We start from the raw sequence: 28,000 nt of genomic DNA on the forward strand, positions 1-28,000 counted from the left end.
AGGAGAGGGCAGGTGGGGGTGAATGTGCTGGAGGAGAGGGCAGGTGGAGGTGAATGAGCTGGAGGAGAGGGCAGGTGGAGGTGAATGTGCTGGAGGAGAGGGCAGGTGGGGGTGAATGAGCTGGAGGAGAGGGCAGGTGGGGGTGAATGTGCTGGAGGAGAGGGCAGGTGGGGGTGAATGAGCTGGAGGAGAGGGCAGGTGGAGGTGAATGAGCTGGAGGAGAGGGCAGGTGGAGGTGAATGAGCTGGAGGAGAGGGCAGGTGGGGGTGAATGTGCTGGAGGAGAGGGCAGGTGGGGGTGAATGTGCTGGAGGAGAGGGCAGGTGGGGGTGAATGTGCTGGAGGAGAGGGCAGGTGGGGGTGAATGAGCTGGAGGAGAGGGCAGGTGGGGGTGAATGAGCTGGAGGAGAGGGCAGGTGGGGGTGAATGAGCTGGAGGAGAGGGCAGGTGGGGGTGAATGAGCTGGAGGAGAGGGCAGGTGGAGGTGAATGAGCTGGAGGAGAGGGCAGGTGGGGGTGAATGAGCTGGAGGAGAGGGCAGGTGGAGGTGAATGAGCTGGAGGAGAGGGCAGGTGGAGGTGAATGAGCTGGAGGAGAGGGCAGGTGGAGGTGAATGAGCTGGAGGAGAGGGCAGGTGGAGGTGAATGAGCTGGAGGAGAGGGCAGGTGGAGGTGAATGAGCTGGAGGAGAGGGCAGGTGGGGGTGAATGAGCTGGAGGAGAGGGCAGGTGGGGGTGAATGAGCTGGAGGAGAGGGCAGGTGGAGGTGAATGAGCTGGAGGAGAGGGCAGGTGGGGGTGAATGAGCTGGAGGAGAGGGCAGGTGGGGGTGAATGAGCTGGAGGAGAGGGCAGGTGGGGGTGAATGAGCTGGAGGAGAGGGCAGGTGGAGGTGAATGAGCTGGAGGAGAGGGCAGGTGGAGGTGAATGAGCTGGAGGAGAGGGCAGGTGGAGGTGAATGAGCTGGAGGAGAGGGCAGGTGGGGGTGAATGAGCTGGAGGAGAGGGCAGGTGGAGGTGAATGAGCTGGAGGAGAGGGCAGGTGGGGGTGAATGAGCTGGAGGAGAGGGCAGGTGGAGGTGAATGAGCTGGAGGAGAGGGCAGGTGGGGGTGAATGAGCTGGAGGAGAGGGCAGGTGGAGGTGAATGAGCTGGAGGAGAGGGCAGGTGGAGGTGAATGAGCTGGAGGAGAGGGCAGGTGAAGGTGAATGAGCTGAAGGAGAGGGCAGGTGGTGTGAACAAGAGCTGGAGGAGAGGGCAGGTGGGCGTCAATGACCACTATGGACTGTACCATGTTGTTTAATTTAGTTTCATTTGTTTTAAAATGTGCCGTGTGTCACTTATCCCAGTTCTGAATTTGTGTAAAAAAACAAAACAAAAAGATAACGCTCCCATAATCATCTACTTACACATTAGCTCACACACGTCCAGCTGCCTTATGTATATCAGAAAATTGGTATAGTATACAAAATAACTGAGTACAACCTCAAATGTATCCTCAGTAATTAAATATAAATGACCAAAACAGTACAGCAAGGAGTCTACCTCACGTTTGTATGATCCTGAAACACTGGTTACGCATGAAGACAGATGGTGAATATTCATTATAAGGCAATGTGCTTTTCTCCCCTGCGAGGACCATCTACTGAAACCAGAGCCCACCTGGCTGAGGGGCGGGGCCTCGGCCACCTGGCTGAGGAGCAGGTTGGTACATCCATGCACTCCAAAGAATCAATCCGCATGTACAAAACTAGTTAAGAATGATCAACCCAATTAAAAATTTCCATGTTATAACAAGTTTCTCTTAGTTCCAAACAAACAACACAAACAAATGTCTGTAAAACAAATGTTTAGGTAATAAATGTCTGACTGTTCTATCAAATAAGAGTCAGTGGGCAGTCCGGGCTGTTCAGTCATTACAGTAAACGAGTGTTGCAGCACCTCACCTGGGGAGGCAGCGTTGTGCACACCTCACCTGGGGAGGCAGCGTTGTGCACACCTCACCTGGGGAGGCAGCGTTGTGCACACCTCACCTGGGGAGGCAGCGTTGTGCACACCTCACCTGGGGAGGCAGCGTGCTTTAGTGCTGAGTTTTATGGCACTTAGCCAAGAACAGCTGAGTAAGAATGTCATATAAAAATGAACAATTTCCAAAAAATTACTAAAATTATCTGAAACCCATGACATCCAAAAAGACATCACAGAGCAAGAATACACAAAACGTGATAAAAATGAGTCTCTAAATGGCAATCATCTGATACATTTTGAAAAATCTAAATGTAACCAACAAAAATGAATGAATGTTTTCCTATGAATCTTCAGTTGACCAGTGCAGGTCTCCGTTGTAAAGAACTCCAGCACAGAAGGCTGTTTCTCTGATCTTTGGTGTAATCACTCTTTGCCGTGTCTGACTCCATGGCTGGTTCTCCAAGGCTGTGATGGCGTTTCTCTTTAACGTAATCATAACTGTCCTTTGAAGGGTCCATGCCAGTCTCACAGAAGCCAGGGCTGAAGAGTCCATCCAAGTGCTTCCTGTGTGGGTGGACTCCAGAACCTGGGTCATGGTGGGTGGAGTCTGTATGAGTATGCGTTCACACACAGGACTCTGGTCCAATACTTCATACACACTCTCAAACACACTTAGTCCCCAGAGTCCTGGCTGTCTGACTGAGGAGAGTACTTGAGACGAAACATCCCTGTAATTACGAAACAGACACATGTAAGTGCAAGCAGATAAAAACTAACAACCTAGTTAACCAAAACTAATAAAAACAAATTAAACCTTCTAAAGTTGTTTTCCTAACTATTTTTGTTTTTCTTTACTGCATTCCATGTTTGTCAGTGTGGATTATTCTGACATGCAGTTGTAAATATCGTCTGAGTGTAGCTGCTACCTTGCTGAGTTGAGTCCATGGGCGGCTGTTTGCAGTCTAGTGCTCGATGGCCGCTCACCCCGCAGTTGTAGCAGGACATGTTCCCTGCTTTCTTCTGCCCTGAGACTCCATTTCCCATCAACCCATGCGGCTGATACGCATTAGCCCCGCCCCCTAAATAGCCCTGCATGGGAGGCAGGACCAGGTTCTGCTGTGAGTCAGGTGAAAGGCTGCTGCTGTAGAGGGGCGGGGCTACAAGAGGGTAGGAGAAAGGAGAGGCGGAGCCGGTGCCTGTGAGGAGCGGGCCGAGGTGGACCAGGGGACCCAGGGTGAACACAGACGTGGCGGAGAACGGGTGGGGGACGTAGCCAGAGTAGCTGGAGGGCAATGTGCTGTATGAGCCACAGTTCCCACTGCAGCCACACGACGTACACACACACACAGCTGTGCCTGCAACGTTCGCCTGGGCCAAACTGTAAGCCTCCGCAGATATGGAGCTAGAGCTGGGCGCGGCCATGTTGGCGCTGTAGGTGTTCCCAGACACCGCTGCCATTGGTACACCGCTGGCCGACACCATGGGAATGGCACTGACAGGTGGGAACGCTGGCTTGGAGTTCAGGCTGGATGAGGATGAGGAGGAGGCAGGGTGAGTATAGTGACCCCCCATGGGGTGGGTGGGCGAGGGAGACACCTGCAGGTGTAGCGGTGGGTGGGAGAAGTGGTGGAGGGTGTTGGAGGTCACAGTTAGTGCAGTGCTCGTCTCCACCAAAAGTGCAGGAGGAGAGCGTAGAGCGGTCAGGGGGCAGCGTGCACCAGGGCCTTCCTGCTGTACTGGGGGTACGCCTTCAACGCCCACCCCAGGAAAGAGGCTCTCAAAGCGGACACCTACTCCCACTCCGGCCCCTTGCGGTTTCGGCCGGTCCTCGGGGCAGAGTGGTGGAGGACGTAGCTTTCGAGGTGAGTGGAGGCCACGCCCTGCAGACAACACGTGTGATGGAGATAGGGATGGGTCGTTCTGGACAGGGAGAACCTGAGCGGTGGGCCGACTTGGACCAGCAGAACCACCTGCACCGAGGAAGCAGGGGCGTTCCTTCTCTCCAGACTCCACCCCAGACTCCACCCCTGCTAGGACACACCCACACAGTGACGAGTCAGACAGAAGGATCAACATCATTTCAGTCCAAACAATTTGAGTCAATGAGCTCCTAAAGTTCCATTATCGGTTAATTAAATCTTAAATTAATCTCTTTGCATGACAGATGCAGTGTGGTGATGCAGCAGTGTGGCGGGGGCGGGGAGGGGGGGGCAGGGGGAAGGAGGGGGAGTGGATGGGAGGAACGCACTCCTGGGAGGTTCCCTGGTCCGGTCGAAGGAGGCATCGCGGGACTGAACCAGCATTGGGCTGCAGGGGGCGCTGGAGTAGCCCGAGGAACTGCTGCTGTCACGAAGAGCAGGCAAAGAACTGGCCTCCACCTCCACCTGCAACTCTGAACACACACAGAGGCGGTCTTTGCATAGAGGCGTGGCTAGGCAACTGCCTTGGGCCCCTCCCACTGCAGGCCACTGTAGGGCCCCCCTGACTAGCTAAATTAATTCTCGCATATTAATGTTGATGGGCCCCCTAGCTAAATTCGCCTTGAGCCCCCAAATTGCTAAGTCCACCACTGAACACACACACAGTTACCCTTCCACACATAAACACACAGTTACCCCTAACACATAAAGAACTGGTTTCCACCTCCACCAGCAACTCGGAACACACACAGTAACTCCCCAACACAAATGCGTTGCGAATACACATGGAAACACACACACACACATAGATGCTTATGTACAAATGCATATAGACACATGCATGTACATATATGCATATGTGCATGCACACACACATATGCACAGACATCCATCCATCTATCCATCCATCCATTTTCATCCACTTATCCGGGTCCAGGTCGCAGGGGCAGTAGCATAAGCAAAGAGGCCCAGGTCTCCCTCTCCCCAGCCAACACTTCTAGCTCTTCTGGGGGGATACCAAGGCACCAATCTGCCTGTCAATCCCTCGTTCCATCCTGCCCTCACCCGTGAACAAGAACCCGAGATACTTGAAGTCCTCCACTTGAGGCAAGGATTCACTCCCGACCCAGAGAGGTCACTCCGCTCCGCCGTACCATGTTCTCAGTTTTAGAGGTGCTGATTCTCGTCCCGGGTGTGTCACACTCGGCTGCAAACTGGTACAGAGCTGTTGGTCCTGGCCCGATGTTGCCAAAAAGACCACATCATCCACAAAAAGGAGACACGGAATTCTGAGGCCACCAAACCGATCCCTCTCTGCTATTTTGTTATGCCGAGAAATTTAGCAGCGGGCACAGTACCCTATACTCCCAGAGCACCCCCAAGAGAAATCACTGAGGGACACGGTTGAATGCCTTCTCCAAATCCACAAAACACCCTCTAGGACCCTCGCAGGGATGAAAAGCTGGTCCAGTGTTCCATGACCAGGATGGAACCCACATTGTTCCTCTTGTAACCGAGATTCGACTGTTGACCGGACTCTCTTCTCCAGAACCCCTACATAGACCTTACCGGGGAGGCTGAGGAGTGTCATCCACTGATAGTTGGAGCAAACGATTCGGCCTCCTTTCTTAAAAAGAGGAACCACCACCCCGGTTTGCCAGTCCAGAGGCACTGCCCCTGATGTACACACGATGTTGCAAAGATGTGTCAGTCAAGACAGTCTCACAACATCCAGAGCCTTAAGAATCTCAGGGCGGTTCTTCCACCCACGGAACCTGGTCACCTTGCCCGAGTGATGGACAAACTCGTCTGAGTCCTCCAGTTCTGCTTCCTCTATGGAAGGCGTAATGGTGGGATTGAGAAGATCCTCGAAGTATTCCCTCCACTGCCTAATGACATCCCCAGTTGAGGTCCACAGACCTCCAGCCTCACTTTATACAGTGGTGGCCGCTTTCACCTCGTGAGTTTTCTCGGAGCCGATCGAAAGTCCCTCTCCATGGCCTCACGAACCATTGCCACACCCGAGTTTTTGCCTCTGCCATGGTCAAAGCCGTGATCCGCTTGGCCCCCCTGTACTCGTCTGCTGCCTCCAGAGTCCCACAAAGCCAACCAGGCCCGATAGGACTTTTTCTTCAGCATGACAGCCTCCCTTACCCGAGGTGTCCACCATCGCGTTTGGGAATTGCCGCCACGACAGGCACGACAACCTTATGGTTACAGCTCCGGTCCACCACATCGACAATGAAGGCACAGAACAAGGCCCACTGAAGTCCCCCAGCAGAACAATGGAATCCCCAGAAGGTGCACCTTGCAGTATATACAGACATGCAAACAGAACGCACTCAACATTTACAAATAAAGTTAATAAACAAAAAAATTTAAGTGAAGTCTAGTGTGTGTTTGTGAGCGTGTGAGTCTGTGCCTATATATTTTACTGCCTGAGTGAGGGTGTGCGTGAATGTGTGCATGTGTGTGTGCACCTATGCTTTTACTACACACAAATGGTAAAGGTGGTAGATCTGGGGGTTCATGGGCATTGAGAGTTATGGTAAACTAGGATATTATGATGCTGTCACTTGCCTCATGCCCACGCTACCTTCTGGCTCCACCCTTATAGCTGTGTACCTTCTGGCTCCGCCCTTATAGCTGTGTACCTTCTGACTCCGCCCTTATAGCTGTGTACCTTCTGACTCCGCCCTTATAGCTGTGTACCTTCTGACTCCGCCCTTATAGCTGTGCTGCCATCTGTCATCCTAGAGTCCATCATTGCATATCATATACCCCTATGTTACATGCTGTACTATTTGAGCATGCCTAGTAAGCTTTGCTGTCTCTGCTGAGGTAGTCTTTCTGTCATGTTGTGGCTGAACCTCCACCTGTCTCACCTGCTGTAGCTCCTCCCCCACACCTACTGTGCAGTGGCTCCTCCCACCTACATCAGTTCTGACACACCTACACTAATTCAAACCAGACAAAGGAGTATTTTGCTCTTCGTTGCTTATTGTTCCTGTTGTGTGTGTGTGTGTGTGTGTGTGTGCATGCGTGCGTGCGTGTGTGAGCACCTGTATTGTTTCTACCTGAGTGTGTGTGTGTTAGTGGGCCATTGTAACTAGACGGCGTTACTCTGGCAACACCAGCACAGGACACAGAGCAGCGAGACATCAGGAACCTCTTCTCCAATTTCTCCCTGTGAACCATCACACCAAACACTCACATTACATACTAATCACAAACTAATCACATTACATCAACCATCACACCAAACACTCACGTTACATACTAATCACAAACTAATCACAGTACATCAACCATCACACCAAACACTCACATTACATACTAATCACAAACTAATCACAGTACATCAACCATCACACCAAACACTCACATTACATACTAATCACAAACTAATCACATTACATCAACCATCACACCAAACACTCACATTACATACTAATCACAAACTAATCACATTACATCAACCATCACACCAAACACTCACATTACATACTAATCACAAACTAATCACACCAAACACTCACATTACATACTAATCACAAACTAATCACATTACATCAACCATCACACCAAACACTCACATTACATACTAATCACAAACTAATCACATTACATCAACCATCACACCAAACACTCACATTACATACTAATCACAAACTAATCACATTACATCAACCATCACACCAAACACTCACATTACATACTAATCACAAACTAATCACATTACATCAACCATCACACCAAACACTCACATTACATACTAATCACAAACTAATCACATTACATCAACCATCACACCAAACACTCACATTACATACTAATCACAAACTAATCACATTACATCAACCATCACACCAAACACTCACATTACATACTAATCACAAACTAATCACATTACATCAACCATCACACCAAACACTCACGTTACATACTAATCACAAACTAATCACATTACATCAACCATCACACCAAACACTCACATTACATACTAATCACAAACTAATCACATTACATCAACCATCACACCAAACACTCACATTACATACTAATCACAAACTAATCACATTACATCAACCATCACACCACTCACATTACATACTAATCACAAACTAATCACATTACATCAACCATCACACCAAACACTCACATTACATACTAATCACAAACTAATCACATTACATCAACCATCACACCAAACACTCACATTACATACTAATCACAAACTAATCACACTACATCAACCATCACACCAAACACTCACATTACATACTAATCACAAACTAATCACATTACATCAACCATCACACCAAACACTCACGTTACATACTAATCACAAACTAATCACATTACATCAACCATCACACCAAACACTCACATTACATACTAATCACAAACTAATCACATTACATCAACCATCACACCAAACACTCACATTACATACTAATCACAAACTAATCACATTACATCAACCATCACACCACTCACATTACATACTAATCACAAACTAATCACATTACATCAACCATCACACCAAACACTCACATTACATACTAATCACAAACTAATCACATTACATCAACCATCACACCAAACACTCACATTACATACTAATCACAAACTAATCACACTACATCAACCATCACACCAAACACTCACATTACATACTAATCACAAACCATCACACCAAACACTCACATTACATACTAATCACAAACTAATCACAGTACATCAACCATCACACCAAACACTCACATTACATACTAATCACAAACTAATCACAGTACATCAACCATCACACCAAACACTCACGTTATGTACTAATCACAAACTAATCAAAGTACATCAACCATCACACCAAACACTCACATTACATACTAATCACAAACTAATCACATTACATCAACCATCACACCAAACATTCACGTTACATACTAATCACAAACTAATCACAGTACATCAACCACCACACCAAACACTCATGTTACATACTAATCATAAGCTAATCACAGTACATCAACCATCACACCAAACACACTCATGTTACATACTAATCACGAACTAATCACATTACATCAACCATCACACCAAACACTCACATTACATACTAATCACAAACTAATCACATTACATCAACCAGCACTACAACCAACATTATATCACATTACATAAACCAGCACAACAAACACACTCACATTACACCACATCAGACAGCAGAACACTCACTTTACATCATGTTACATACGAATCCCATTAGATGTTTGTGATGCACCAGCAGGTGAAAACAACCAATTCAGTGTCAGCAGTTTAAGTCATCATATTTAAGAATCCATCACCATTAAGACAAACAGGAGCAGGAGTGTCACCTGAGGACAGACACGCCTGCACACACTTTCCTCCCTGTTACTAATCTCATCACTAAACACAGGGCATGTGGACCATTAGACTAAATGACCTATTTTACTTCTGCTTCTCACCTATAGATGGTAGTGTGTGCACACCAGTTAGACCATTCCCACTTAGAGGAGCAGACGAACTGAAGAAGGACTGAACTTCTTACACACAATGGTAATGCAGATTTTACAATTGGCATTATAATGGGAATGTCTAGTCCCCTCTGGAGAAATTCTGTTTTTAAGAGCATTAAGATTTCTAGGGTTTTCATGAAACATGAAACAGGACAGGACATGAAACGGGGCTGATTCTTTGATAATTCTATCAAAATATTCAAAACTTGTTAACATACACGTTTATTTAGAACAATAATTTAGTGTGCAAGGAAGAAAAGTGGCAGGAGGAAAAACACTGATGGCGCACATACTGGTGATGCTCATACAGGTTCACTAGTGATCTGATGGGGCCTCAAACCTCACACACTGGGTGCAGTCTCCACCTATCTCCACCCATTTCCACCTGCTATTGTGACTGGGTTTTTCCATGCGGCAGACGGAGAAACCCCCGTGGCTGTCTTTCCCTTATCTCCAATCTATCTCTCCACAACTTCCACTGGCAAGTGGAAACTCACTGATAATCTGGGTGGAAAAGGGATTAGACAGACCTTCACTGAGAGTGTTTCCTACTGTTTCTCAGTAAATCAGTACAAAGACCCAGGCCCATCATTGAACAAACCTGTAGAAACCTCTGACCATGAACCCTAACCCTAACAATATATATATATATATATATATATATATATATATATATATATATATATATATATATATATATATATATATATATATATATATATATATATTTGTCACTAAAGAAGAAACTTTAGAGCTGTATAGAGTTCAAAGTGACCGAGTTTTGTCAAAATGTTCATAACATGAAAGGTTAGCATTATTGTTTATTAACCCTAAACGTTAGCTTATTGTTTATTAACCCGAAACACTAACATTATTGTTTATTAACCCGAAACACTAGCATTAGGGTGACCATATTTTCATTTTGGAAAACCAGGACACATTGGAGCTGGGGGGGGGGGGGGGGGGGGCATATATACTGTGGCATGCAGTCACTTAACATAGGCCCACGTAATCCTAATAACATATTTACAGTTGGTTTATTAAAATTGCTTTTCGGTAAAAGTCAACAACAAAAGCTCCAATAACAAATGATAGTCCAATGAAGGTAATTTAAAAACCAGGACATTTCCTTACTTAAAAAAAAATCCCGGGACACCCGGGAGAGGACGTGAAATACGGACATGTCCCAGAAAATACGGATGTATTTCACGTCCTGTCCCAGGTGTCCCGGGTTTTTTTTTTCTGAGATATAAAAAAACATTAGCATTATTGTTTATTTACCTGAAATGTTAACATTATTGTTCATTAACTTGAGACATTAGCGTTATGTATTTACCTGAAATGTTATTGTTTATTAACCTGACATGTCACTTTTATTGTTTATTAACCTGAAAAGTTATTTTTATTGTTTATTATCCCAAAACATTAGCATTATTGTTCATTAACCTGAAACATTAGCATTATTGTTTGTGAACTGCGACAGCTGCATCTCTTGTTATCAGGCTCAACACTAATAGGCTATTAGCAGACTGTGTGTTCATGATATCTTTGCGTACATAAAATACCAAATAACACATTTTTGCTGGAAAAACACTTTTTAAATAAAAGACATAAATTTTTTTTTGTCATGGTATTGAAACTGGTGTAGAGTGACATCCCTAAATAGGAGTGTGTGTAGGAGTGTGGGTTTGCACTGTACCCTGGCCTATGGACTTACTGTACATGTGTGGGACTCAAACATATGGAAGCAAATCTGTCTCACTACATTTTGAAATAAAACAAAATAATAATAATAATAATAATAATAAATAACAATGCCTGATTTGAACCTTTGAACCTTTGGACTCATTTTCATACAAACACATAGTGGATGAAGTACACTGGGGTGTGGCAGCTAACGTTTTACTTACTTCTGCAATTCCAGCTGCGTCTTTAGTTTCTTCTTGGCTCCCTGAGTGAGATCGTATTTATTCAGATCCTCTTCGGTGAGAGCAAGGAACTATGGGAAATGGAGTCCACAATCAGAAGATGGTAAAGGATGCATGGCAACAGAAGGGCTTTAGACTCAACTACACAGGGTTTTCCTGTCTGTAAGTGAAGCTAGCCAACATTAGAGTTGTCCTCTCTGATCATTTAAATCTTCATTTAACTCTTATAAATATATAACTTTCTGAACACCTTCATCAATAATAAATTATATTTCTGATATATCATCCAGCCATACGTCTGCATGTGCACAACCCCAACCCCAACCCTAACACTAACCCCAACCTCAACCCTAACCCTAACCCTCACCTCCTCCATTGTCAGCTGCTTAAAGACAGGGTAGTATTTATGAAGGCGAAGCTTGCGAAGCCAATCCAAAATGCCATTCTGCTCCGGGTTGGGCTGGGTGGGGCCAGGGGGCTGGGTGGGGGTGTGTTGGGGTTGGGGGAGAGAGGTGGGGTTAGAGTAACCCTGAGACAGGGATGACTCTCCCAGAGTTCCAGCAGGGGAGGTGTGCAGGGGCAGCTGGGGCAGATGAGGGGGAGGAGTCTGCACAATGGACGCATGGACATTCACCACTGGCTGGATACTGGCCACGCCACAAATCGCTCTGTAGGATAGATGGGTAAAATAAAGAGGGAAGGAGTGATGAGAGAGAGAGAGGGAGAGGAATGGTATTTCTTGATCAGTTGCTCAGCTGTCTTGGCCAATTGTATGCTAATAAACTGAGGTCAACATAGCAGCAAAGCACTTAACATGAAAGAGTAAAACAAAACAAACCCTATAGGTGTGTCAATGGCAATGTGATGTGTGTATGTGGTGTGTGTGTGTGTGTGTGTGTGTTAGTGACATTCTTGTATGGTAACTAGGTCTAAAACAATACAGAGCATCTCCACATCTCAGGATGGCTACGAAGACATTTTGGATAAACTGTTTAAAAAGGAAGCAAGAGATTTGCTAGCAAAGCGGCTGTGCTGGAGGTGAAGGTGGACTCAAGCTGCACTTACCTGCTCACCCCTCTATACTGGAGCACGCTGCTGGGAGCTGGAACACAAGGAACAAGGTATATCACCATCACCATCATCATCATCATCATCATCATCATAATCACCTCCACCATCTTCATCATTACCATAATCATTATCATCATCATTTTAGCACACACTTTCTTTCCTCCTCCCTCCTCTACATTAGATTTTTAAAAGCTAACCAAAAACTTCTGAGGACGATTTGCTAGCGTGTGGCTATACCAAGACGAGTAGGGGAGGGAAGTGTAGGGGAATTGGAGCTCCTGCAGAGCTCTGTCAGTATCTCTGGGTGTCAGAGTTCTGTCAGTATCTCTGAGTGTCAGAGTTCTGTCAGTATCTCTGGGTGTCAGAGTTCTGTCAGTATCTCTGAGTGTCAGAGTTCTGTCAGTATCTCTGGGTGTCAGAGTTCTGTCGGTATCTCTGGGTGTCAGAGTTCTGTCGGTATCTCTGGGTGTCAGAGTTCTGTCAGTATCTCTGGGTGTCAGAGTTCTGTCAGTATCTCTGGGTGTCAGAGTTCTGTCAGTATCTCTGGGTGTCAGAGTTCTGTCGGTATCTCTGGGTGTCAGAGTTCTGTCGGTATCTCTGGGTGTCAGAGTTCTGTCGGTATCTCTGGGTGTCTGAGTTCTGTCAGTATCTCTGGGTGTCAGAGTTCTGTCGGTATCTCTGGGTGTCAGAGTTCTGTCAGTATCTCTGGGTGTCTGAGTTCTGTCAGTATCTCTGGGTGTCAGAGTTCTGTCGGTATCTCTGGGTGTCAGAGTTCTGTCGGTATCTCTGGGTGTCTGAGTTCTGTCAGTGTCTCTGGCTCTGAGTTCTGTCAGTCTCTGGGCTCTGGGTGTCAGAGTTCTCTCAGTGTCTCTGGGTGTCAGAGTTCTGTCAGTGTCTCTGGGTTCTGGGTGTCAGAGTTCTGTCAGTGTCAGCTGCAGTAACAGCGTACCCCAGACGTGAGGGACCACGTGGGCCAAATCTTAAATCTAGAGATCAGCATACAGGAATAAAACACACACACACACACACACACACACACACAAAATGTGCACAGACACAAAATACACAGATACTCAAACACATATATGCATGCAATATACACATACATATACAGTATACACCAGCACAAATATACACATGCACAAAAATCTGCATATACTACACAAACGTGCACACAAACAAACAAATACACACATACAAAGACACAGATACACACAGACAGGCACACACAGATTGCAGTGATGCCTTCCTCTATTTACAGTCTATTTACCAGATGAGGTCATCGCTATCGAGGACTCTCCTCCACACACAAGCAGGTCAACTCACATTCCCTTCCCACCTCACCAAAATAGCAACCAACCCCATTTCCCCAGGAGATGGACTGGTCCATGTGTGAGTGTAGTAGTAGTGAGGCCAGGACCTCTGTGTTAGGGGACTGTGGTCGCGGGGCTTACTGGGGGGGGCAGGCAGCTGCGATCTGAGGAAGAGCCGCACGCGGTCATGCTTGAGGACGTGTGTCGGGAGAGCTGCCAGACACCTGCAGAGAGGACACCACCTGAACAACACAGGAGGTGTGTGTGTGTGTGTGTGTGTGTGTGTGTGTGTGTGTGTGTGTGTGTGTGTGTGTGTGTGTGTGTGTGTGTGTGTGTGTGTGTGTGTGTGTGTGTGTGGGGAGAGCAGCCAGACAATAGTATATCCTACTAATGGTTGCTCTAAGAGCTGCAACAGTGTGTGTGATCTATGAAGGTGTATCTTTCACAAACACAATAGTGTTTGTAGGTGTGTATGCATGTGTTTGTGCTTAACTGTGTTGATGTGAGTAGTGTGCATAGAGTGTATGTATGTACTGTGTGTACGTGTTTGTGCGTATTGGTGTGTGAGAGAGCATGTGTGTGTGTTTGTGTGTGTGTGTGTCTGTACAATTGTGGGTGTGTGTTCATGTACCTTGGACCCAGCTCATCTACACCAGGCTGGGGCAGGAACTTCTCCAGACAGTCATCAGGAAAGAGCTGGGAGAGCTACACACACAGACACACACACATTTATACAATTCTCACTCACATTCACATCCAAACACCAAGAAGCACACACACATATTCGCCCAAACATGCATGAACACACACACACACACACACACACACAGACAAACACACACACACACACACAGACTGAACCCTCAGCTACACAGCTGCAGAACTGAAATCATTATTTGTTTGTAGGACAGAAGCTTGGTGGGACTTGGGGTTTTATAGAGGCTGGACACATTTCATACAAAACTCAATTTAATCTACTGTGTTTCACACCTGTCTGTGACATCATCCGTCTAAGAATCTACTGTTTTGCACATCTGTCTGTGACATCAGTCTAAGAATCTACTGTGTTCTACTTCTGGCTGTGGCATCTGTGACATTATCAGTTTTAGAATCTACTATGTTCCACGTCTGTGACATCAGGCTAAGAATCTACTGTGTTCTACGTCTGTCTGTGACATCTGTGACATCATCAGTTTTAGAATCTACTGTGTTCCACGTCTGTGACATCAGTCTAAGAATCTACTATGTTCTACATCTGTCTGTGACATAAATCTAAGAATCTACTGTGTTCTATGTCTGTCTGTGACATCTGTAACATCATCAGTTTTAGAATCTACTGTGTTTGACGTCTGTCTGTGACATCATGTGTCTAACAATCTACTGTGTTCCACGTCTGTCTGTGACATCGGTCTAAGAATCTACTGTGTTCCACGTCTATCTGTGACTGTTGGCTTATTTGGTCTCATTACATTCTTTACCTACAAATACAACAGTGACATCATCAGTTTTAGAATCTACTGTGTTCCACGTCTGTCTGTGACTCCTGTGACATCATCCGTTTTAGAATCTACCATGACGTCTGCAGTTAACCGGTCTCAACACCACAGTAAAACTTCTAACCCTGGAGGCATGGCCATTTCAGGAGGGTGTGTCCAGCGTACAGAACACAGACACTGGCACGCTCTGGAGAATATCGGACACCAGTATGTGCTCTGAGATTCTGCTGCAGAAAATCCACCATCATGCAGAAAGCCGACACTGCGCCAGCACCACCTACTCAGCCTGCAGAGTCTCCAACCATCTGTCAGATTCGTTAAAGCTGAAAGTACTGAGGGCTCTACACACACACGCACACCACATACAGATGAGTACACACACACACACACACACACCACATACAGATGAGTACACACACACACACACACACACGCACACACACACACACACACACACACCACATACAGATGAGTACACACACACACACACACACACACACAAACACACACACACACACAAACACACACACACACACACACACACAAGCCAGGCACCTCTCACACAGACACATACACACAAACACACACACAAATACATACACACAAACACACACCTGGGTGATAAGCTCTACCACCTCCTGAGATGTCTTGCCAAGAGTTGACAGTGTGGCATCAGACCACAGAACCTGGGGGGGGGGGGGGGGGGCAGAGCAGTATCTCATCAACAGAGGCCATAGTGTTGTTGCTGTGGTAGTGATGATTATGACATTCACCTCCAAGGTGTGTTTGTGTGTGTGTGTGTGTGTGTGTGTAGGTGTGTGTGTGAGAGAGAGAGAGTGAGACAGCTCACCTCCAGTGTGTATTCTACTGACGAGTCTGCCTTTTGTGTGATGCCTTTCACCTCAATCCTCTCGACCCAAACTGAAACCAACAGGTTAAAGGTCAGTTCCTGCAACAGCTCCCAAACGTACAGTTTATTCCAAAGAAAAGGCTCCGGCAGATATATCACAGATCAGTAACTGAGAACATACACACAATCTTCACACACACACACATACACACACACACACACACACACACACACACACACCACTACAGACTGTCCTCTCAAAACATAGAGGTGGTATTACATGCGGACCTCACACACTGCACTGCACACAGATTGTAATACTGGAAAAAATCTGGAAACTCAAACTGTACCTGAAACGATAACTCAAACTGTACCTGAAACGATAACTCAAACTGTGAGACAGCAGAGCCTTTCCTGGACCAAACAAAATGACCTCCACAACAACATTTTACTTGAATTTAATAAAACTGACTATGAAATTATCAACATCTAAGCAATCATGTTTAATCATGTTTATTCATTCAATTGTGATCAATCTGATTACATTTAGCATTCACGGCTCAACGGTCACACTGTGGGCACATAGTAGATTCAGATAACAGGACAGTAGCATGTACTGTGTGTGGCAACACAATGACCCAAATCAACCCAAATGACTCCTTAATCATCTTCTCTCAGCCATCTTCTCTCAGCCACACACACACACACACACACACAAACACACACCAACAGCAGCAGAAGATTCTGTGTGATAGCGCTGTGTACAGTGTATCTGTGTGCTCATTTAGACTTATCTCCATTTGCAAAATGACATTATGATCGCAACACAACCACACAACTTCACAACACCCCCACTGCGTGCGCACACACACACACACACACACACACACTCACACACACACACACACACACACAGATTAGATCTAGGCTGACACAAGATAATGTAAGACATAAACACACACACACACACATATTGCCAGGAGTAATGTAAGATACAAACACACACACATTACAGACAGGAGAGGTACCAGACCTAATTTAAGACACAAACACACACACACACACACACACACACACACACACACACACACACACACACACACACACACACACACACACACACACACACACACATTTACAGCATACATGCACACTCAGTTGTACACACACACACACACAAACCTGCAGAAACACATCCACAGGGTGCGTGCCATATACACAGAGCAGTGTGTTAAATATACCCTGCAGAGTCAGCACTTCCTACAGTGTGTGTGTGTGTGTGTGAGAGAGAGAGAGAGAGAGAGCAGGGACAGGGCTGAATGGAGCTCTGTGTGTTCAGTGTGTCCTATCAGAGGATCAGAACAGTAACCACAGCAACCCCCACCCACCTCTTCCATCTTTACTTTAGTAAATCCAACTATATCAATCGGTGTGTGAGTATGCGTGTTGTTGTGGGTGTGTCTGCCTGTGTACGTGTGTGAGTCTGTGTGTATGTGTCTGTTTGTGCATGTGTGTGTACAGTATATGTGCATGTGTGTGGGTGTGCGTGTGTGTATATATGCATGAGTGTGTATGCTACTTGTGTACGCTATATGTGTGTATATGTTGTGTGTGTTTATACATGTATATGTATGTGTATTGTGTGTGTGTTGACTGTGTGTGTATACATGCATATGTGAGTGCAGTGTGTGTGTGTGTGTGTGTGTGTGTGTGTGTATGTGTGTGTGTGTGTGTGTGTGTGTGTGTGTGTGTGTGTGTGTGTGTGTGTGTGTGTGTGTGTGTGTGTGTGTGTGTATGCATTGTGGGAGGCGAGTATGGACCCATCTGGAATGTTCCGGAGAGCAGGAAGCTTCTCCTCTAAGTCAATGTCCTGCTCCGCCCTCAACACGCACTCAACCCCTCATTACACTGTAAGTGTGTGTGTGTGTGTGTGTGTGTGTGTGTGTGTGTGTGTGTGTGTGTGTGTGTTTGTGTAAATGAAAATTAACTATAAACTCATGGGTTGTTCAGAGAGTGGAGGACCTTAAAAAGGCTGTGTAACAATGACAGAAGACGACAGGGAGAGTGACAGACAGAGGAGAAGAGAGTGAGAGAGAGAGAGAGGAGAGAGGGAGAGAGAGAGGGAAAGTGAGAGAGGAGAGAGGGAGGAGTGAGACTGAGAAAGGAGAGGAGAGACACAGAGAAGGAGAGATACTGTAACAGTAGAGTGAATTGTCACTTTGATTTTTGACTGATTGTATGTGCATGATGTTAGACTTGCGCACGCACGTACACACACACACACACACATGCTTAGACACAAATACACACAAATGCACAAATACATGCGCACACACACACACACACACACACACACACACACACACACACACACACACACACACTCACGTACATATAGGGCTGGCCGATATGGGAAAAAATCACAATATTTTTCATATCAGTCGATATCGATATATATCACGATTAGTGGTGGGACTTTAACGCGTTAATTTCAATTAATTAATTACAGGAAAATTAAAAAACTAAAAAAAATAACGCATTTAATGCATGAGACACTTTTGCACCGTGGAATGTTTCTCAGTGTACGAGTTCCAGGCAGACAGATTATATGGACGCACAATAAGATGAGCGTGATGGAGATGACTGAAGAGGCTACGCTGGTGGGTGGGAAATTTAAATATAAGAAACTTCTAGATAGAAGTACAAACAAAAATAGTGTTATTTGCACTTTATGCAGGAAGGAGTTTGCTTATCACAGGAGCACTTCCACCCTTCGTTACCACCTCAACGCAAAACATGTTGGGGCTAAAGCGCAGGTCAGTAATGATAACTTAGCTGCTAAATCTATTCCTAGTACGATAGGGTGACCAAACGTCCGTATTTCCCGGGACATGTCCGTATTTCACATCCTGTCCCGGGCGTCCTGGGTTTTTTTTAAGTGAGGAAATGTCCTGGTTTTTAAATGACCTTCATTGGACCATTAAGGCTGGATTAAACTTTCGCGAGTGACCGTAGCGTGCTACTCCGCACACCTCACGTGAGCAGCGGAGGCGTTTATACTTGACACGTCACATTATTTGCAGTGTTGTTCGCTCTCTGTGGTCGAAGATAATGGCTTACAAGCAGCGCTGCACATTGCATCAACTGATGCAAGTTACGAACTGCCGTCCAGAAAAACAATGTCGAAGAAAATCCAGCAGCTGTATGATGAGGAAAGGGAAGTTAAACAGGTTATTGTGAAGAGCGCCACAAATGTGGCTCTGACTGGGGATCACTGGACCTCTGTTAGCAACAAGAATTATCTTGGTGTGACAGCTCATATTATAGATGATGAATGGAAGATCCAGTCATTTGCTTTGAGCATGCAAAAGACCACTTCTAGGCACTATGGAGATGTCTGTGGCAGAGGCCTGGGAAATTAAAGAAAAAGTATACCATCTAAAATGGTATTAAAAAACATCTTCTGATTTACTTCAATTCTTCTTATTCTTCCAATATCCTGAGCAAAACTTCCTAAATTAAACAACGTTTGGTCAGAATTTCCAGTGTTCTGAAAACAGTTTGCTCTGCAATCATCTATTGGTCTGTGTAGTAGACTGGTGGAAAAATAAACAAGATGTTGAAGTTTATGATTATGTTCATTGATTCATTCATCATTCAAACTTAAATTTATATTTCTCATGTTAAATACTGAAATGCGATTAAAATGCGATAAATGTCGATTAATCAATTACAAAGCTTCTAATTAATTTGATAAATTTTTTTTATCACGTCCCACCCCTAATCACGATATAAATCAAATCACTATTTCCTTTATACTTTAAGTGAGAAGTGAACACAACTATAACACAACTCTTGTTTCTGGCTAAAAACCTGCAGTTGTTATACAGTGTAAAGGTTTTGATATAGTCTTCAGACATAGATCATAGCCACCAACATGGGCGTGGTAGTGTGGGGAAAAGTGGACCTGACTACCCAGGGCCCGAGTAGGAAGAGGGGTCCATTTTGCTCATTTGCCTCGTTTACTGGCATTTATTGGGGCCCACTGACATTGAGAGTGTACAGAGCCTAGAATTTGCCCCTGGCCACCAAGGTTCATAAACAGCATTATAAATTTGTTCAGGCCGCAGTGTGTTAACAGATTCACAACACATGGGGGTCAGAAATGAGTTCCAAAGTTTAATAAGAAGAGAGAGAAAGAAAAGTTGTAAATGAAGGGCAGAAACACAAATAGGGGAATGAATAAAATGTCAGAGTGCTCTGATTGAGCATCACGGACAGTGAATCATAAATCCCCTTACATACAGTATCTCATTACATTGAACGGTACTGTCCCGAATTCCAACTGCTCGACAGAATCTGACTCCCTTCATTTGCACACATATAAAGAGGCTACAGATTATATTCACGATTTCCGTTGTTTCTATGCATAAATAAGGGATAATATTTAATTATCCAGCAAAGCAAATGGCGCAGCATTATATATATCCAAAGACACACTGATTTGTGGGTGTTAAATGTTTTTAATAAAATGTAATGATTGAATGAAATGTAAAGATTGGTTATTACCGTAGCATTCTTGGGGATCGAATGCCTTTGATGCTAAGAATTATGAAAATACTTTACACAGGGCTCTCAAGTTTTGAATTCATTTCAGAGTGTGAGAGTCGGTGGTGAACGTAAGTTGTATTTCGCGATCGATCGCCAGTGGAGGGCGACATATATATATGGATTCCAAATAATTTGCTTTTTATCTCATTAAAAGAGATGGTACCATGTTTGGTAACAGCAGAAGAACAGCATAAGTGCTGCATAATAAGCTTGTTGGTGTTTTAATGTACATATTTTGGCACCTTCCACATTTTCAACATCGAGTGATCGTGAGGGTGAGGAACGAGACCACCCTGGCCCTACCTAGAGACAGTGTTTGTGTTTGCTGGAGTGAAAGTAAATTCCTATAGGATGAAGTGACATCTCTGCCTCCATAAAGAGGGTGAAATATTGGCCTTCAAAAATTCACCTTCGAACTTGAAGAAACACATCAATGTAAGTTATAAATATAACGCATAGAAGACACCAGCTTTAGCTGTCAGTAAGTGCTAGTTAGGTTTGATATCTTAGCTATGCCATTTAATGCAACATAGTTTCTATCTAAATAGCTAGATAGGGGACATAATTAATAAAGCTGCTACATTTAAATAACTTTACTACTTAAGTCCCGTTCAATGTAATGAGAAACTGTTGTTTATGGCTAAAAACCTACAGAGTCCCTGTGTAAAATAATTAGTCCAGAAAAAACTTCTGTTGTGTTGTGGCTGGATCTGCAGTGTTTCCAAATTTGCAGTGTTTCTGAATTCGCAGCGAGTTTCTGAGATGTAGCATACGCGTTGTCATTTTGATGAATTTGCTTTGGGTATTTGCAGCGCATTTTGCTTTTGAAGCGCATTTTGCTTTTGCAGCGCGATGGGCTTTCAGGGCCACCGTAGCATGCAATTCCACGTGCAGCCTGATATGTGCTACCTTGTCAGATTGCTTGCGTTGGCAGCTCTACTTAAGGCGGGAAATGGAAATTAATGTTTATTGAACTCTAATGCCCAAACTTATTGTCATCGAGGAAAAAATTATCGCGAAACAAATTGAGAACATTTTATCGCCCAGCACTATGTACACATATTATGTGTAGAGTCCAACACACAGCTGGGAAAGCTCTCATGCCAATCTCATCTGAAGTTCTCTCAAAACAATATCGGAGGAACGTCTGAGATATCTAGAGATCTCTCAGTGCTTCAACATTAAATCAGATCCCACACATGCCTCAGACACAGGAACCACACATGCCACACTGACAAAGGTCTCACACACGCCACACTGACACAGGTCCCACACTGACGCAGGTACCACACATGCCACACTGACACAGGTCCCACACATGTCACAGACACAAGTACAACACATGCCACACTAACACAGGTACTACGCATGCCACACTGACACAGGTACCACAATGACACAGGTACCACACATACCACACTGACACAGGCCTCACACATGCCACACAGACACAGGTACCACACATGCCACACTGACACAGGTCCCACACTGACACAGGTCCCACACTGACACAGATACCACACATGCCACACTGACACAGGTCCCACACTGACACAGGTACCACACATGCCACACTGACACAGGTCCCACACATGCCACACAGACACAGGTCTCACACTGACACAGGTACCACACATGCCACACTGACACAGGTACCACACTGACACAGGTACCACACATGCCACACTGACACAGGTCCCACACATGCCACACTGACACAGGTACCACGCATGCCACACTGACACTGGTCCCCACACATGCCACACTGACACAGGTACCACACATGCCACACAGACACAGGTTCCACACTGACACAGGTACCACACATGCCACACTGACACAGGTCCCACACATACCACACTGACACAGGTCCCACACATGCCACACTGACACAGGTACCACACATGCCACACTGACACAGGTCCCACACATGTCACAGACACAAGTACAACACATGCCACACTAACACAGGTACTACGCATGCCACACTGACACAGGTACCACAATGACACAGGTACCACACATACCACACTGACACAGGCCTCACACATGCCACACAGACACAGGTACCACACATGCCACACTGACACAGGTCCCACACTGACACAGGTCCCACACTGACACAGATACCACACATGCCACACTGACACAGGTCCCACACTGACACAGGTACCACACATGCCACACTGACACAGGTCCCACACATGCCACACAGACACAGGTCTCACACTGACACAGGTACCACACATGCCACACTGACACAGGTACCACACTGACACAGGTACCACACATGCCACACTGACACAGGTCCCACACATGCCACACTGACACAGGTACCACGCATGCCACACTGACACTGGTCCCCACACATGCCACACTGACACAGGTACCACACATGCCACACAGACACAGGTTCCACACTGACACAGGTACCACACATGCCACACTGACACAGGTCCCACACATACCACACTGACACAGGTCCCACACATGCCACACTGACACAGGTACCACACATGCCACACTGACACAGGTCCCACACATACCACACTGACACAGGTCCCACACATGCCACACTGACACAGGTCCCACACATACCACACTGACACAGGTCCCACACATGCCACACTGACACAGGTACCACGCATGCCACACTGACACAGGTACCACACATGCCACACAGACACAGGTACCACACATGCCACACTGGCACAGGTCCCACACATGCCACACTGACACAGGTACCACACATGCCACACTGGCACAGGTCCCACACATGCCACACTGACACAGGTCCCACACATACCACACTGACACAGGTACCACACGTGCCGTTATGGGACAACACTCACACATCTAATAGCTAATCTAATGAATTATGCTGCTCGTGCAGGGCTGATCCTAATCCTGAGGATTTATTAATCTCAAATCCCTGAACTCTCTGAACTGTAACGATTCCACATGTGCTTATCCTGAAGACTCACATAATGATCTGAAAGGACCATCTGGATTTCTGTCTGTTCAGGAGGTTTTAGGCTGACTATGAAAAATTAATCTTCCAAAGATGCATAACTACATAGATAAAGATTTTTTTGAGATCAGAGTTTCGGTGCACAGTTTCAGTTCAGTATTTCAGTATTTCAATAATGTTTCAGTACAATGCAGATTCTGTGGTGTGAATGCACAACTCTCTAATACAGTGCCATGACTCTTTCTGTTGGGACATGTGAGCTGAACTGTGGTTAACCTGACCTAACCTAACCTGTGGTTAAATTGTGACACTGACCCTGTCTTTCATGTTGCCATTGTGAGTGTATCTGGGGACTGGTGAGGTGAAAATAGTGACATCCACCTTTTTCAGATGTCCCAGAATGTGCTTTGACTGGCGGCTCCAGAGAAGAGGGGGTAGGTGTCGGGGTCATGACCTCTGGAAGTAATCCCTCATCTTCCAGGCCCACCACTGCCTCTCTTTGGATGGTCTAGATAAAGATCAAACAAAAGTCAGGTTCAATTGTACAACTAACAGATTATTATAGATATTATGGATTTTTATAGATATTATAGATAATTATAGGTATTATAGACTGTTATAGATATTATAGATTATTATAGGAATTATATATTACAATGGATATTATCTAGACTATTATAGGTATATATCATTTTAGGTCTTATAGATTATTATAGGTACTATAGATTAGATATATTAATGATGGTCTCTCTGAGTACTGCTGCTGTGGAGGAAGACTGGTTTAATAATGATGGTCTCTCTGAGTACTGCTGCTGTGGAGGAAGACTGGTTTAATAATGATGGTCTCTCTGAGAACTGCTGCTGTGGTTTAATAAGAGGCAGCTGTTCTCAGACTACTCCAAGAACAGCAACCGCTAACTTCTCCATGGCAACATCAGCCAAACGGAGCGCAGTATACACTTAGGCCTGTGTGTGTGTGTGTGTGTGTGTGTGTGTGTGTGTGTGTGTGTGTGTGTGTGTTTCTGCTGATGTTTGGTCCAGGTCTGAGAGTGTTCTCTCTCTCTCTCTCTCTCTCTCTCTCTCTCTCTCTCTCTCTCTCTCTCTCTCTCTCTCTCTCTCTCTAGTTTTCTTCACTGTTCTTGTGAATCAATGGAGAACTGCACAAAGATGGCTGACTTCAGCACACAGGAATGTGAACACCACAGAGTCCAAACCCAACAACACTAAACACTCCGCCTCTTCCCTGCTTGGAGCCGGTACTTTCCCCACACACACACTCCAACACACACACACTCACTCACTCACTCACACACACATGCACAGTAAAACAGAGTGCATGTTTACAATTTGTTTTTAAACTTTAACTGCCATAACCCCACCTTCTGTGGCTTCGGATTTGCAGATACTGCTGTCAGTCAAAGTGAACTCAGATCATGTGACATGGACCCAGCAGGTCTGCTGCAGATTTCAGTCTAAACACTTCCAATGGCAGCTGATAGCTGTGCACCTACAATTCATACTAGCAAATAGAGCCTCAGTTTCTCAGACACTGGAAGAACGTCTGTGTCCTGTCATCATCATGTGATGCAAGTCCTGTGTTCAGTCCACCAGTATAGTGTATGTAAACTTATGTTCAGTCCACCAGTATAGTGTATGTAAACTTATGTTGTCTACCAGTATAGTGTATGTAAACTTATGTTCAGTCTACCAGTACAGTGTATATAAACTTATGTTCAGTCTACCAGTACAGTGTATATAAACTTATGTTCAGTCTACCAGTATAGTGTATGAAAACTTATGTTCAGTCTACCAGTACAGTGTATATAAACTTATGTTCAGTCTACCAGTACAGTGTATATAAACGCATGCTCAGCATGAGACCTTGACTGAGCCTCACAGTGGAGTGGAATTATACTCTATAACCAAACCCTATAATTATACCCTATAACTATACCTTATAATTATACCCTATAGTTAAACCCTATAACTATACTCTATAATTATATCTATATTCTATAACTATACCATATAACTATTTCCTATAACTATACCCTATAATTATATCCTATAACTATACCCTATAATTATATCCTATAACTAAGCCCTAAAAATATACCCAATATTTATATCCTACAACTATTCCCTACAACTGAATTATAAATATAAATATACAATATAAATATGCCCTATAATTATACCCTACAACTAAATTATAACTATACCCTACTAAATTATAACTATAACTATACCCTATTTGTATATTTGATTACTTGCAGCAGGAGGTCACAGAGGGACAACTGCCTGAAGCCATAATTTAACATCAACATGTTCACCGTTTCATACAAATGTAACTCAACAAACGAATTTTTCACTGGAATCAGAAATTAAATAATTTCAGTTTCAATTTTTATAACGTGTGAAAGCTACAAATTAATTTGGGCTTCATCATTAAATTATTTAAAGCATTAATTCAGCATGAACGAGGATTACATTTTAAACGGCCCTTTCACACGGGGGACACGCGGGATAACCTGCATCAAGCCCGTACAGAGATCACTCTGACACTCTGATCTGAGACTTTGATAATGGAGACACTCTGATCTGGATAGTCACTCTGGCCACGAGGAATGGTCAAAGTAGTTAGACTTCTTCTCAAGTTTTCAAATTCTTCGTAAACAGACAAGAACTGAACGAAACATCGGTCTCCTGCTGGTCTCCTGCAGGTCTCCTACCTTTGTGCAACACGGACACCCGCCCCGGCAGGACAGGTGAGCGCACGCGCTGATGCAGGAGGGGATGGTGGTGGCCACCGTCAGCGCTGCAGGTGAGCCGGTACCGCCTCCGCCCCGGTATGATGATTCAGAACCAGTGACCTGCAGGATCTCCTGTATCTGAGTGAGCTGCTGTCGTAGCACCTGCTTCTGGTGGAAGCTGAAGGCGGGGTGGTTGGAGGCCATGGTGAAGAGCAGCAGGAACTGCTCCTCCGTCTCCCCGTCATTCAGCTGGAGGCCGTAATTCTTGATGATGGAGTCGATGTGCGTGAGAGTCCGAAACAAGACCCCCGCCGCCACGCGGTTCTCCGAGCTCAGCAGCGCCAGCGAGATGAGCAGCTTGCTCCGCACCACCTCGTCCGTGATGTTGGTGAGGTTGGCCAGGTCTGCTGGGTTGTTGGCTTTGATCTCGGCATCCCTGAGGGAGTGGTAGTCTTTGCGGGCCAGGTCCTCCAGACACGACCCGAGGAACCGCAGCTCTATAGGAACGCAAAGATCTAAGAGGCCACAGAGGAACTCGGTGCGCTGCGCGGAGTTCAGCACGGAGAACCAGCGGTACACCCCGTCCCTTTGGAGCGAACCTCTATGCTCGACCATGTCGACCACGTCGCTTACCACCCTGGCAGAAGAACGCGAGGACGGGGAGATCGTGGACTGGACCGTGACTCCGTAACTCATCCAAACATGAACTTTACACTTCAACGGTGAGGCTCAACGTCTCCACACTCCTAACCAAAATGACGCGTGAATAATGGCACTTTTTCCTCCTTATTTTATATATAAGCGGTTGCATTATTCCCTTAAATTAAACAGTTGGGGCAAGTGTAGGGAAAAAAAGTTGTTTGACCAAACTTAAGTGTGTTTGCTGTGTTCCGAGACTTAGTGGAGCTCTTTGCGGTTCTTCGTTTTCGGCGGCCAGCCCACCGAGAACCCCCTCGTCCGTCGGTTCTGGATCAGAACCTCTACCGGCCTCCTGAGTAGCAGAAGAGATACATTACTCCTTAGAACCCGTTTTATGGGCCTGTGAATACTGTAAATCTTACTTGTATTCAATATAGACGCTCTTCTTGGACAATGTCCTCCGCATGGGTTTGGTTAGAGTCGTGCGGGACCGTCACCCAGCGAGCAAGCTCAGGCGTGAAGTCCAACAGTTCGCCTGTAGTTGGACCGTCGAGAGAAAGCGGACCAAAGGTTCTGGCTCGCGTATCTGGATTTACACGAGACGGCCGCCGTCGTTCTTCTCGCGTGAATAACTGTCAAGCACAAAGTGAACAAACCCAGCTTTCGCCCCCTTGTCGTGGACCTTTGGTGAAGTCGAGTAAGGCAACAATGTTCTTCACCAGCCGAACTCCGCCCGAGTCCTGCCCACGCATTCCCTCCATTGGACGTACAGTACGTCTGTAACTCCACAAATGCGCTGCAGTTGGACAAATTCTACCCGTAGGCTGACACGCATCCTCCCCACATGCGCCTTAAGGCATCTAAAATCTATCTTTGCGAAAGATTTAGGATAAATCCATACGTCAAACACGGCTAAAATCACGTCACGTGTGATATATGGACATGTGCT

At 45.5% G+C, this 28,000-nt stretch overlaps 1 protein-coding gene across 1 annotated transcript; it reads right to left on the reverse strand.

The window, feature by feature from the left end:
- Positions 1-1,275: 1,275 nt before the first annotated feature.
- zcchc14 (zinc finger, CCHC domain containing 14) lies at positions 1,276-27,779 on the reverse strand. The gene is made up of 14 exons (XM_077022587.1): positions 27,474-27,779; positions 26,392-27,403; positions 24,041-24,167; positions 16,078-16,148; positions 15,842-15,913; positions 14,363-14,436; positions 13,873-13,955; positions 12,413-12,449; positions 11,715-12,015; positions 11,330-11,418; positions 6,957-7,066; positions 4,209-4,352; positions 2,887-3,987; positions 1,276-2,688 (listed from the first exon to the last, which is right to left on the reverse strand). The coding sequence occupies exons 2-14, from the start codon at positions 27,106-27,108 to the stop codon at positions 2,633-2,635; spliced, it is 2,982 nt and encodes a 993-aa protein (XP_076878702.1). The 5' UTR covers positions 27,109-27,403; positions 27,474-27,779; the 3' UTR covers positions 1,276-2,632.
- Between the last annotated feature and the right edge of the window lie 221 nt (positions 27,780-28,000).

Source organism: Brachyhypopomus gauderio, chromosome 11 (genome assembly GCF_052324685.1).
Source record: "Brachyhypopomus gauderio isolate BG-103 chromosome 11, BGAUD_0.2, whole genome shotgun sequence".
NCBI classification, from domain to species: domain Eukaryota; kingdom Metazoa; phylum Chordata; class Actinopteri; order Gymnotiformes; family Hypopomidae; genus Brachyhypopomus; species Brachyhypopomus gauderio.